The 13,135-nt window shown below is 49.2% G+C and overlaps 1 protein-coding gene across 1 annotated transcript in view; it reads left to right on the top strand.

Moving 5' to 3' along the window:
- The window catches only part of DENND2A (DENN domain containing 2A), a 72,249-nt gene extending 59,447 nt beyond the window's left edge, over positions 1-12,802 (top strand). The window contains exons 14-19 of the mRNA XM_028106179.2: positions 2,599-2,776; positions 4,383-4,424; positions 8,734-8,851; positions 9,228-9,473; positions 11,103-11,189; positions 12,522-12,802. Coding sequence (XP_027961980.1) covers positions 2,599-2,776; positions 4,383-4,424; positions 8,734-8,851; positions 9,228-9,473; positions 11,103-11,189; positions 12,522-12,553 — 703 coding nt within the window. The 3' untranslated portion in view covers positions 12,554-12,802. The remainder of the gene's footprint in view (positions 1-2,598; positions 2,777-4,382; positions 4,425-8,733; positions 8,852-9,227; positions 9,474-11,102; positions 11,190-12,521) is intronic.
- The last annotated feature ends 333 nt before the right edge of the window (positions 12,803-13,135 follow it).

The following is a 13,135-nucleotide window of genomic DNA, read 5'->3' as shown; positions in this document are numbered from 1 at the left end:
CTTATGAAGAAGATATTATGGGCATTATGATAATGAAATCTTGGGGTAGTATCTTTCTTGTTTTGGGGGTAATCACTTGAAAGAAAAGACCAGGACCGAATAGTGGGACATGTGGGTGCCATGCTCCTAAGAAGCATTTCAGGACTCCACTGAGTGTTCAGAGAGATAATTTGCAAAGACAGGAAACAGGAAGGTCAGGAGGGTCATGCTGATAAATGAACAGGATTCAACATTACTCTCGTTTGGCTCAGGGGCCCCCAAATGCAGGTGGGATGGGAAAGGGGGCTAGTATATATTTTAAGGATGTTCAGGGATACCCGATTCAGAGGAATTCCTTTCGCAGGTAAGTAATTTTTTCTTGGCTTTTTTTTTATTGTGATAAAATATACATAACATAAAGTTTACTATTTTAATCATTTTTAAGTACACAGTTCAGTGGCAGCATTAAGGACATTCACAGTGTTTGCGACCGTTGGCACTGTCCATTTCCAGAATTTTCATCATCTCAAACTGAAAGTCTGTCCGCGCTAGGCAACAGCTCCCCATTCTCCCTCCCCCAGCCCCTGGTCTCTATGAATTTGCCTGTTCTAAGTCCCTCACGTATAAGTGGAATTGTCCAGTATTTGCCTTTTTCTCTCTGGCTTATTTCACTTGCTAGCCAATATCTTTTAGTTCACCTCTTTTCTTCTTAAGGAAGCCAGAGCTAAGTGATCCTATTAAAACGGGCTCAGGAAAGTTTTATGAGAGTGAGGTTGCAGGCAGACCTCGGTCTGTTGCACTTTGCAGACACTGCATTTTTTGTTTTTGTTTTTTTTACAAATTGAAGGTTTGGGGCGCCTGGGTGGCCCAGTCGTTAAGCGTCCGCCTTCGGCTCAGGTCATGATCCCAGGGTCTTGAGGATCAAGCCCCGCATCAGGCTCCCTGCTTGGCAGGAAGCCTGCTTCTCCCTTTCCCACTCCTCCTGCTTGTATTCCCTCTCTTGCTGTCTCTCTGTCAAAAAATAAAATCTTAACAAAAAAAATTGAAGGTTTGTGGCAACCCTGCGTCAGGCAAGTTCATCAGCTCTGTTTTTCCACCAGCACTTGCTCACTTTGTGGCTCTGTGTCCCATTTTGGTAATGTCTCACAATATTTTTCATTATTATTATGTTATGGTCATCTGTGACTGGTGATTATGACTCACTGAAAGCTCAGATGATGGTTAGCATTTTTTTAGCATAAACTACTTTTTAATTAAATTACGTATATTATTTTTTTAGACATAATGCTATTGCACACTTGCATACAGTATAGTATAAACATAATTTTTATATGCACTGGGAAACAAAAAAATTCATTTGACTGCCTTTTTTTGAGACATTTGCTTGATTGTGGTGGTCTGGTACAGAACTCCAAAGTATGCCTGCATAGGTGCCTGACATCAGTGGGAATCCAGTAAGGGAGCATTCATCTAGGGAGAACTCAGCTTCCTTAAACTATGCCTAACAGAGCACAGCTGAGAACCAGGGCAAATATTCAGAAGGTGGCCTGACAAAGGAATCGCTGGTTACAGGGCCTGTGCCCTGAGGAGGATGCAGTACGTTCATGGGAGAAACCATGGGCCCTCACTTTTATTTTATTCTTACATTACATGTATTTCTAACAAGCTTCTGAAGTTTCGAATCCCATGGCATTTTGGAAACAGCACAGTAGAATGAGAGCAGAGAGGGTCTGCTCACCAGCAGGCTGGTGAAGAAAGAAGAAACTGCAGGGAAGAAGAGAAGGTTGGCTCTTGCTCACTGTGGGAGGCTGCCGGGCATCCCTGTCTGCAGCACGGTGGGGCTGATATTCTAGATGATAGTCCCGGGTAATCCCCCCATTCATCCACTCATGAGCTCAGGCTCTGCACAGAGCACTGGGAACAGTGATCACTGGAGCTCAGGGCTTGCCGATAAAGGCTGTACCATGCTCACAATTCTTTAAGGGAGACTCCCAGTGTTATTTTTTTTTTTTCAAGTTTTGAATTCTGGGTAAGGGGCAACTGTACACGAGTTTCATGTTTACACAACAGAGCCTGGGAGCTGACTGCTGACCACGTGAATACCAGAGGAGTTACCCTGTTTCCCGTGATTGCACCTAGGTATTCGTGCTTGGCTGAGCGAATGTGTGGAAGAGAACAAAGAGAAAGCTAGTTTAGAATATAAAAGCATCTTCCATATGAGAAATTCGTGAGCATCCATGAGGAAAGAGGCTTTCGTTGACTTGGAAGCGTTTGGGGAAGAGGGGTGGAATTGAATGATTTGGTCAAGACCTTACGAGAATGTAACTCGCATGTGAAGGCACACTAGCAAAACTTATCTGAGGCATTAAATTCATCCTTCTAGCTGTGTCTCAAAGCCTCACACAGGCCCCACGTGCCTGGTATAATCTGTGTTCAGACTGTTACACAGTGTGCCTAATAGGTGCGTGACGCCTTTTCTGACCAACACGCCCTTGGGATGGAGTGTCTGCGTTTCTCTCCAGCCTCCTCCATGGAGGCTGCCCACCCTGTGAGCCTGAGCAGGCCCAGTCCAGAGCCCCTGAATCTGCCCCTTCTCCCCTTCTCCCCCTTCTGCTGCAGCACGCTGTCCAAGTGCTGCCACGCCATGGTGGCTGTCATCTACCCCTTCACCTGGCAGCACACCTACATCCCTGTGCTGCCGCCCGCCATGATCGACATCGTGTGCTCACCAACCCCCTTCCTCATCGGGCTGCTCACCAGCTCGCTGCCGCTGCTCCGGGAGCTGCCACTGGAAGAGGTAAGCACTGGGGACGTCCCTGTTTCCTCCCTGTGGGGGGCCAGAGGACAGAGGGGAGGTCCTGGCTGAGGCACTGCAAGCGTGCAACGTCGAGGGGTGGGGGACCCTGCAGTTTGGTCTATTAGATACAAACCCCCAGCCTGCCTCAGTAGGCCCTTGGTGACGGCAAATTCGGTTTTCTCTAAATGAACCCACTGGCCTGAAGGGCAGCGATCTACAATTTTGCCAGATGCTAAAACACTTGATCCATAAGTAGCCACCCACCCTGTCCTTCCCTCCTCCCTCTCTCCGGCACCGAGGAAGAAAGCACACAGGAACTAACGAGAGCTGGAATTTATATTATGACTAATAACAGAGCTGACAAGGCTGTGCTCCTGCAAACAGGTCCTTTTTCACATCAGTTAAAAAGACAACCACCAAAATGTTTTCAGTGATGCACTTCTGGGTTTTCAGGTTTGCCCCCAAGTAGGGAAAGTCCTCCCTGGCATTTCGGTGGGTCTTTAGCCCCAGTCCCTGCCTCTAAATAATCTCTGTCCCCTGTACTGATTGCTCCCAGCAGTCAGTGAGGAAACTGGAGGGGCCTAGATGATACCACTCACTTCTGAACCCCCAGGGGAACGCCTGTCCCTGAAATTCATCCCAGGCCCCCAGATGTGGCTCCTTTAATTGCCCAGAGAGGCCTGAAGTCCCGTGAAGTATTCACCAGCACACACAGGTCTTTGAGTGTAGGTTTCGAACCGCAAGGAATTTGTCTGGGTACCCTGTGATCCCCGAAATGGCTCAGTTCGACCCCATACGTGTGTTTGAGAAGGAAGAAGAGAGCCCCCTCAGCTCTTGGGCAGGGTCTCTGGGATGTATTATGTGGATGCCTGTGTTTCCAGCTGTTGGTGAAAACATGGTGGCCATGCAGGCCCATGCTCTTCCTCCATCACAGCCAGTGGGCCCATGCTGGCCAGGGTCATGCGGGCAGACACCCAGCATTTTCCTGACCATGTGCCCTAGGCAGCTCACTTGCCTCCCCCTACATCTGGCCCTGGGTCTCAGCCCCACTCTGAGGAGAGAAGGGGAAGGTGCTTATCCTAAAAACTTCGGTTAATGAAAGCCCAGCACCTGCAGCTTGACTCATTCTCCAGTTGGATCTACTCTTCTGGATTTCTCTCCTCCTATCCCATTAAGAGAAATGACAAGGCCAAGTGGGTAGCTGGGAGGAGAGAGAGCCCTGGGAGCGGGGAATGCAGACTTGAATGGAATGGAAACAAGGAGGGGTCCTCCAGCCTCTTTCACCCACCAACCCACACACTAAAAGTCTGTCCCAGAGGCTCTGCGTCAGTCTCGGAACAGGGCAGGGAGTCCAGTCTGTGGTATACACATGTCCCAGCCTGTGGTTTCGGTGTTGAAAGCATGCAATTCTGGAAAGCCCTTCCCCACCCCCTACTCCCCCCTTCATCATTTGTGGCTAGAGTGGCAACGTCAGGAAACCACAAATGGGCCACGCCACCCCCACCCCAGCTGCCTGTCTGGATGCCAAGGACGAGGAAGCTAAGAGTCTATCACTATATCCCAGAAGCTCTGGTGACAGGAATCGTCCCTTTCCCTCATCTTGCAGGTCCTTGTGGTCGACCTCGTCAACAATCGGTTCCTCAGACAGGTGAGTAAAAAGGCAGCAACCCGCTTCTCTGTCTTCACCTCTCCGTTGTTGGAAACACAGCTGTCCAGGCCTGGAAAGGCTCTTTGGTGGGCCTGGGATTGCAAAACAGGTCAGTGGGCTTGGGCGATCCCCGGCCAGGCCTGGACTGAGAACAGGAGAGAAGGCAGGGGCCAAAGAGCAAAGGTTTGGCAAAGCATTGCGTCCCATGTGTTTCATCACAAGATGCTTTTCTAACAATTAGAAGCTTTGTATAAGTTATAACTATAAACACTTGTCTTAATTTTAAATGTTTTCAAAAAATGACTGTTAGCAAAGTTCAGAATATAAAATCAAGTGGAAAAAATCAGGACACAAGATTATATACATTATTGTCCTGATCTTTTTTTTCTCATTAAAAGGAGAAAGAGAAAGAAAGAAACACAGTTGGCCCTTAAACAACGCAGGGGTTAGGGGTGCCCACCCCCTTCATAGTTAAAAGTCTGTGCATAATTTTTGACTCACCAGCAACTTAGTTACCAATAGCCCTACTGTTGGTCAAAAGCATTACTGTTGACAGTCAATTAACACATATTTTGTATGTTATAGGTATTATGTGCCATATTCTTACAATAAGTTAAGCTGGAGAAAAGAAAATCATAAGGAAGAGAAAATACACTTATAGGACTGTAGTGGACTTATTGAAAAAAAATCTGCCTATAACTGGCCCTGCACAGTTCAAATCTGTGTTGTTTTAGGGTCAGCATGTGTGTGTGTGTGCGCGCGCGCGCCTCTAAAAAAAGTTGAAAGGTCGGACTCCTGGGTGGCTCAGTCGTTAAGCGTCTGCCTTTGGCTCAGGTCATGATCCCAGGGTCCTGGGATTGAGCCCCGCATGGGGCTCCCTGCTCGGTGGGAAGCCTGCTTCTCCCTCTCCCACTCCCCCTGCTTGTGTTCCCTCTCTTGCTATGTCTCTCTCTGTCAAATAAGTAAAATCTTTATTATTTGAGAGAGAGAGAGAGTGAGAGAGAACATGAGAGAGAGAGAGAGAGAGCAGGTTCATGTGTGCAAGCAAGCAAGAGGAAGGGGCAGAGGGAGAAGCAGACACCCCGCCCAGCAGGACCCCGGGACCATGACCTGAGCCAAAGGCAGATGCTTAACCAGCTGAGCCACCCAGGCGCCCTACACATTTCTTTTCTTTTTTTTTTTTTTTAAGATTTTATTTATTTATTTGACAGAGACATAGCAAGAGAGGGAACACAAGCAGGGGGAGCGGGAGAGGGAGAAGCAGGCTTCCCGCAGAGCAGGGAGGCCAGTGCGGGGCTCGATCCCAGGACCCCGGGATCATGACCTGAACCGAAGGCAGACACTTAAAGACTGAACCACCCAGGCGCCCCTACACATTTATTTTCTCGTTATCACTTGCCAAAGAGGGCTAAGTCCTAACAGAGCTTGGAAAAATTCATTACAGAAAGGTTTTCCAGGCATTCCCATGGATTGCTTTTAAACTTGGAGTTGCCATACTGCTGAAAAGTTCTGTCATGTTAATGTTTTGTTCTCTTTTGAATCATTACTTCTGTCTACTTGCCCTTCCCCAGGGCCCTCCTGCTCCGAAGTCCATGATCACACTGGTCATCTGCCCTGACCAGAGTCCCTGCTTAACACTAGCCATCCTATGGGGTGGGGGCAGTGGGGGACATTTGTTGACAATCCACTAGGTGCCAAGCACTTTTACAAAGTAATTGTACTGCATTTAAAATTTTTCCACCCAGCTTTATTGAAATATTACTGACATATAATATATATGAGTTTACGATGTACAACATGATGATATACTGTGAAATGATTATCACAATAAGATTAGTTGAGGGACTTCTATCCCCTCAGATAATTAATTACCTTTTTTGTGTGTGTGCTGATAGCATTTGAGACCTACTCTTTTAACAACTTTCAAGTATACAATAGAGTATTGTTAACTATAGTCACCATGCTGTGCGTTAGATTCCCAGAACCCATTTATCTTATAACCTGAAGTTTGCACACTTTGACCACACTTACCCATTTCCCCCACCTCCTAGCTCCTGGCAACCACCATTCTACTCTAATTCTGTGAATCCAGCTTTTTTTAGATTTCACATATAAGTGAGAACATACAGCATTTGTATTTCTCTGACTCATTTCACTAAGCATAATGCCCTCAGGGTCCATCCATGTTGTCATAAAAGGCAGGATTTCCTTCTTTTTTATAACTGACTAATATTCCATTATACGTGTATATACATTCCATTGTGTGTATGTACATACACACACACACACACACACACACACACAAAATCTTATTTTCTTTATTCGTTCACCCGTGAATGAACACTTAGGTTGTTTATATGTCTTGGCCTTTGTGAATAGTGCTGCAATGAGCAGGGGGGTGCAGATATCTCTTCAAGATAGTGATTTCAGGGGTGGCTCAGTCGGTTAGGTGTCCAACTCTTGATTTCGGCTCAGGTCCTGATCTCAGGGTTGTGAGATCAAGCCCCACGTCAGGCTCCGAGCCTGGCATGGAGCCTGCTTAAGATTCTCTCCCTCTCCCTCTGCCCTTCCCCCCCGCTCACGCTCATGCTCTTTCTCTAAAAAACAAAAAAAGGAAAGCTGGTGACTTCATTTCCTTCAGACATATACCCAGAAGTGGAATTACTGAATCATATGGTAGATGAACCTCCATACTGTTTTCCATAGCAGCTGCACTAATTCACATTCCCACCAGCAGTGCGTAAGTGTACAACTATTACTGTTCATTTTTTTCACTGTACGGAAGCTTTTTAGTGTGATGTAGTCCTTGCTTATTTTTGCTCTTGTTGCTTGTAGCTTTTGGTGTCATATCCAAAAAGCATTGCCAAGACCAATGTCAAGGAGCTTTTTCCCTATTTATTTCTAGTAGTTTTAATTTCAGGTCTAATCTTTAAGTCTTTAATCCATTTCATGTTAATTTTTGTGAGTGGTGTAAGATAGGGGTCCAATGTCATACCTTTGCATGAATTTCCTGGCACCATTTATTGAAAAGGCCATCATTTCCCCCATTGAATTCTTTTTTTTTTTTAAAGATTTTATTTATTTATTTGAGAGAGAGAATGAGATAGAGAGAGAGAGCATGAGAGGGGGAAGGATCAGAGGGAGAAGCAGACTCCCTGCTGAGCAGGGAACCCGATGCGGGACTCGATTCCAGGACTCCGGGATCATGACCTGAGCCGAAGGCAGTCGCTTAACCAACTGAGCCACCCAGGCGCCCCTCCCCCATTGAATTCTTAGCTCCTTTGTCAAATATTAGTTGACCATATATGCACGGGTTGATTTCTGGGCTCTTGATTCTGTTCCATTCATTGGTCTGTGTGTCTGTTTTCATGCCACTACCAGACTGCTTTGATTACTACAGCTTTGTTAATAAAGCTTGAAATCAGGAATTGTGATGCCTCCAGCTTTGTTCTTTTTTCTCAGGATTGCTTTGGCTATTCAGTGTCTTTTGTGGTTCCATGTGAATTTTAGGATTGTTTTTTCTATTTCTATAAAAAATGCCATTGCAGTCTTGGTAGGGATTGCACTGAATCTATAGATGGCTTTGGGTAAAATGGACACTGTTAACAATATTGATTTTTCCAATCTGTGAATACAGAATACCTTTCCATTTCTTTATATCTTTTTCAAATTCTTTCATCCATGTCTTCTATAGCCCATTTAATCTTCACAATGAAGTAGATATTGATTGGTACCCCCATTTTACAAGTGGGGAAACTGAGGCTCATATCGCTTGTAAAAAGTGGAATCAAGAGGAGCACCTGGCTGGCTCAGTTGGAAAAGCATGCAATTCTTAATCTCAGGGTTGGGAGTTTGAGCTCCCGGTGGGGTGTAGAGGTTAATTAAATAAATAAAACTTAAAAAAAAAAAAAACGTGGAATCAAGATTCAAACCTCAGATCTCTATCTCTAAATCATGTTTCTTGGGGCACCTGGGTGGCTCAGTCGGTTGAGCCTCTGCCTTTGGCTCAGGTCATGATCCCAGGTCCTGGGATTGAGCCCCGCATCGGGCTCCCAGCTCAGTGGGGAGCCTGCTTCTCCCTCTCCCTCTGCCACTCACCCTATTTGTGCTTGCTCTCTCTGTCTGTCAAATGTATAAATAAAATCTTTAAAAAAAAAAAAATGAAAAAATAAATCATGTTTCTTCCACTAATCCAAAAACTGTGCCGGGATTGCCCTGCAGTGTATCCAGTGTCACCTGCGGCCCAGGATGCCGCTCTCATCCCCAGAGACACTGGGGCACCGGCCCACCTGCTGTCTCTGCTTTACAGATGGATGACGAGGATTCCATCCTCCCCAGGAAGCTTCAGGTGGCCCTGGAGCACATTCTGGAGCAGAGGAATGACCTGGCTAGTGACCAGGATGAAGGGCCCCCAGACTGCAAGCACGGTAAGAGCTCAGCCACCTCCATCTCCCTCTTCCATCATTAGAATCGGGCAGCGAGTGGGCAGGTGACCAGCCCTTCCACGTGGCATTGAGTTAAGTAGGAAAAGTGGCCAGAGGGGCGTGCAAAGAGAGAAACTGGGTGTGTAACCCCTTGATCTGGATCTCATGCTAACAATGAATTGTGAGAAAATTTTTCCCACCTCCCCCAGTTTGGCCCTAAAATACCCAATTAAAGGGGAGAAAGAAATGACTTCGTCCCTCCGGGTAACCTTGGTCTCGGAGAATGATGATCGGCTCTAGTCCTTACTTGCGCCCGCGGGGCTGTTTCGGGCTCTGCCCCCGCCCTCACTGGTGCCGGCCCCGTCCCCACTTTGCTCAGGCCCCCAGTCCAGCCCCTTGAACGAGGTGGTGTCCGAAGCCTTCGTCCGCTTCTTCGTGGAGATCGTGGGCCACTACTCCCTGTTCCTGACGGCGGGCGAGCGCGAGGAGAGGACCCTGCAACGAGAGGCCTTCCGCAAAGCCGTCTCCTCCAAGAGCCTCCGCCGCTTCCTGGAGGTTTTCATGGAGACCCAGACCTTTCGGGGCTTCATCCAGGAGCGGGAGCTGCGCCGGCAGGATGCCAGAGGTTAGGGGGCACCTTCCGTGCCGGGGGCCGAGGCAGCTAGAGACGCCCAGGCCGGCAGAGGCAGAGGAGTGGGGAGGAAGGTCGTGGGGCCAGGGCACGGGTGGGAGGGACAGCGTGGCCTCCTCCGGGGACGCTCCGTCTTGGCGCCTCGGAGCTGGTCACACTGCCCCAGAGTCGGCCTGTCTGCTCTGGCCATCTCGTCCCCGCTCACAGCCTCTCCCAGAACCACGTTCCAGGTTCGGGCGGCAGGTTCTCCTTGGGTTCCATCTTTCCCACTTGATGAAACTCTCCAGAACATGCTTTCCTGTCTCTCGCCGGCCCCTCCTCTCCTCTTCTTCAGGCCTCTCCTTCCTTCTGCCCTTCTTCCCTCCCAGTCCCCCGAGGTGTGGCACCAGCAGGCAGGAGCCGGCTGGGGGGGGACAGGGGGAAAGAGGCTGGCCGTGCCCCCCACTTTGTGTGAGCGCCTCCTCACATTCAGCCCGATCGGCCGCAGCACCGGAGGGAGGACAGCAGAGACTCCCCAACTTGGGGAGCTTGTGGGTCATCTCACCATGGAGCCTGGCCTCCTGCACTCTCTCTCCTCCCTTTCCCTGTCCCCTCTGGCTGGGTTCCATCACACTTCCGGGGCTTAGGAGGGGGAGCATGTGAGGGAGGATCAAATCACTCCCCTCTCTTTCTTGCATCACAGTAAGTCCTTTTGGGAATCGGAAAGCTAGCAATGTTGGCAAAGACAGTCACTGGCGGGAATTAGACCTGGGTGGGGGAGAGACACCACGGAGAAGCCGGTCCAGTGAAGACGGAGGGCAGCGAGGGCCCTGGAACAGCCTCTGGCCCCAGGCCTCCGTGTCCTCTGGTGCTGTGATGGCCCAGCCTGGGTGAAGGAACCAAAGCCCCACGTGCCTGGGGCTCTTTGCAAAGTAGAGACAGAATGGCCACACATCAGGTATTCTGATGAATGGTATCTGAAGAGACACAAGGAAATTGATTAGTGTCGGAGTCACACTCCTGACGACAGGATTCCTTGAAATAGAAGCTCTGCTAACCAGATCATCTGCTTACAGATCACTATTTGATAGAAAGGTCGAGACACAAAAGCTTAAAAGTGGCATGGGAGGCGTCCTCTGTCCAGGGAAGATCAGTGAGAGGAAGACAATGCCTGAAGCTCACACCTTGAGGCTAGAGGCGAAGGCACCTTTGCGGTGCCCTGTCTGGCCTTCCTGAGCCGACAGATGGCAGACAGATTCCCTGGAAGCTAAACCACTTGGCCGGCATTCCTCTTAGGGGAGAATATGAGGAAAGGGGAGACTACAGGAGTCTGAAAGCCAGGGCGGTCTGGTTCATCTTTGAAACCACGTGCCTGGCACAGTATAGACACTTGGAAGGTGTTTGTTGAATAAAAATAGGATTTCATGTATGATCTAGCTTTACAGCCTCCCGAAGATAGTTATTGCACAAGGTCGGGCAATTATAAGGGCAATAAAAACCCTTATAAACCTTATGATTCAGAGCATGTTTATAGGAGCAGCTCGTCTCAGAAGCAAGGTTTCTTTTTTATGGCAGTAAGGAAATGGATATGTTAAGGAGAGAGAGAGAAGGAACTAAAATGGCTGGGATTTCTCTTGCTGACAGGTCTGTTTGAGGTCCGAGCCCAAGAGTACCTAGAAACACTCCCCAGTGGAGAACACAGCGGCGTCAATAAGTTCCTGAAGGGACTCGGTAAGGCCCGGCGGTCTCGGTCCCCATCACCAGCCTCTGGTTCCCCTGGGTCTCGAGTCTCGTTCGGTTCCCTCCACTGGGGCAGGTGCCCAATAATGCTCGCTGCACTGCGGCCTTGTAGGCTCCTGTTCTGATCCGGCCCCAGAGGATAGACAAGGGCAACAAAGCACCCCTCCCTGCCTCACCGGCCCCCGGGCCGTCCTGCTGTATTCCTCTCTCTTCTCTCCCACCCTCTTCAGTCTTCTGGGCAATTGAACTTAGGAAGCATGAGGGGAACCGAAGAAGGGTGTCTGGTAGTGAAGACCTGGAGCAGCCTCCAAATTAGTGGAAATGGGGCGCCTGGGTGGCTCAGTTGGTTAAGCGACTGCCTTCGGCTCAGGTCATGATCCTGGAGTCCCGGGATCGAGTCCCGCATCGGGCTCCCTGCTCAGCGGGGGGTCTGCTTCTCCCTCTGACCCTCCCCCCCTCTCATGTGCGCTCTCTCTCTCTCTCTCTCTCTCTCTCATTCTCGCTCTCTCAAATAAATAAATAAATAAAATCTTTAAAAAAAAAAAACAAATTAGTGGAAATGTAAGAATTATGAGGACGTTGGGGCGCCAAGCTGGCTCGGTCCATGGAACGCGCCACTCTTGATCTCAGGGGTTGTGAGTTCAAGCCCCATGTTAGGTGTAGAGATTACTTTTTTTTTTTTTAAAGATTTTATTTATTTGAGAGAGAGAGAATGAGAGAGAGAGAGAACACGAGAGGGGGGAGGGTCAGAGGGAGAAGCAGACTCCCCGCTGAGCAGGGAGCCCGATGCGGGACTCGATCCCGGGACTCCAGGCCCATGACCTGAGCCGAAGGCAGTCGCTTAACCAACTGAGCCACCCAGGCGCCCAGGTGTAGAGATTACTTAAAAAAATAAATAAAAATTAAAAAACAAAAACCAAAAGAATTAGGGCTTCGGTTTAATCGAGGGTGATGAGGCGCCCAGGGGGAGGTGCAAGTGGGCCAATACCGTGCCTTCCGCGGGACGGCTGGTTTCCTGGGGAGGCCCTCCTACCCGCCCGTGCTGCTGGGGGTTTTCTCCTCATGTGGCTCCTCAGGGACATGTTACATTCAGTGCTCCCTGTGTCACCGTTTCAGGAGCAAACACTCCTCTACAGCTCTGACACGCTTCCTTTCAAAACTGCCCACGTCTGAGCAAGATCCCTTTGCGTTGGGGAGGTTGCGTGAGGAGAGGCTCCAGAGGTGGCCTGGGAGGCCGCAGTCACCCCCACCATGTCCGGGTTGAAAAGGGTAGGATGTCACTTTTGTCTGCCTGGTGACATGTTCTCATTTTCTTTTTTTTAGGCAACAAAATGAAGTTTCTCCACAAGAAATAACCTTCAGCTCAGCCTCAAGGGAAAACTTCCTCGTGGTTGCAACCACATTTTTTAAAAAACAGTCCTGGTGGCCTTTCTGAAACGCTGGGTCCTGGTTGTATGGGATAAAGGCCGGATGGTTTCCGGCTGCCCCAGGGCCTCCCCAGGACCCAGGGCCCAGCGGGTGCTGCTCCTGCAGAACAGCCCTGGAAAGGGGACCTGAGACCAGGCATGGCAGCAACTTTCAAATGGATTGTTTGGGTTGTTGGGTTTGGGATTTTTTCTATTTTTTACTCTTAGGTATTAAAAGAAAGAAAAGTGTTTGGGTTTTCTTTTTATTATGCCAGGGCTAAGAAAACTCTCTCGTGCCCTATGCCATGGTGCCCTGGTTCATCGTGCCTGGTGGCTGCGCTCTAAACCCCAGAGGAGAGGAGGAAGGGGAGGGCCGGAGCGGTGACCAGGGGCTGGGAAACAAGGCGCCCCTCTGGGTGGGAGCTGGGGACAGAGGCAGGTGTTAGGGGAGGAGGGCAGTGGAGATCGTAGGGCACTCGTGCTCACAGGTGACAGGTGTCCTCTTGGGGAAAGGATTGGCCTGTGTGTGTT

This window comes from Eumetopias jubatus, unplaced genomic scaffold (assembly GCF_037043125.1).
Source record: "Eumetopias jubatus isolate StellerSeaLion01/CBP00866 unplaced genomic scaffold, mEumJub1_p1.0 scaffold_14, whole genome shotgun sequence".
NCBI lineage: Eukaryota > Metazoa > Chordata > Mammalia > Carnivora > Otariidae > Eumetopias > Eumetopias jubatus.
The sequence above is the reverse complement of the archived record's forward strand: the minus strand, read 5'-3'. Positions and strand labels throughout refer to the sequence as shown.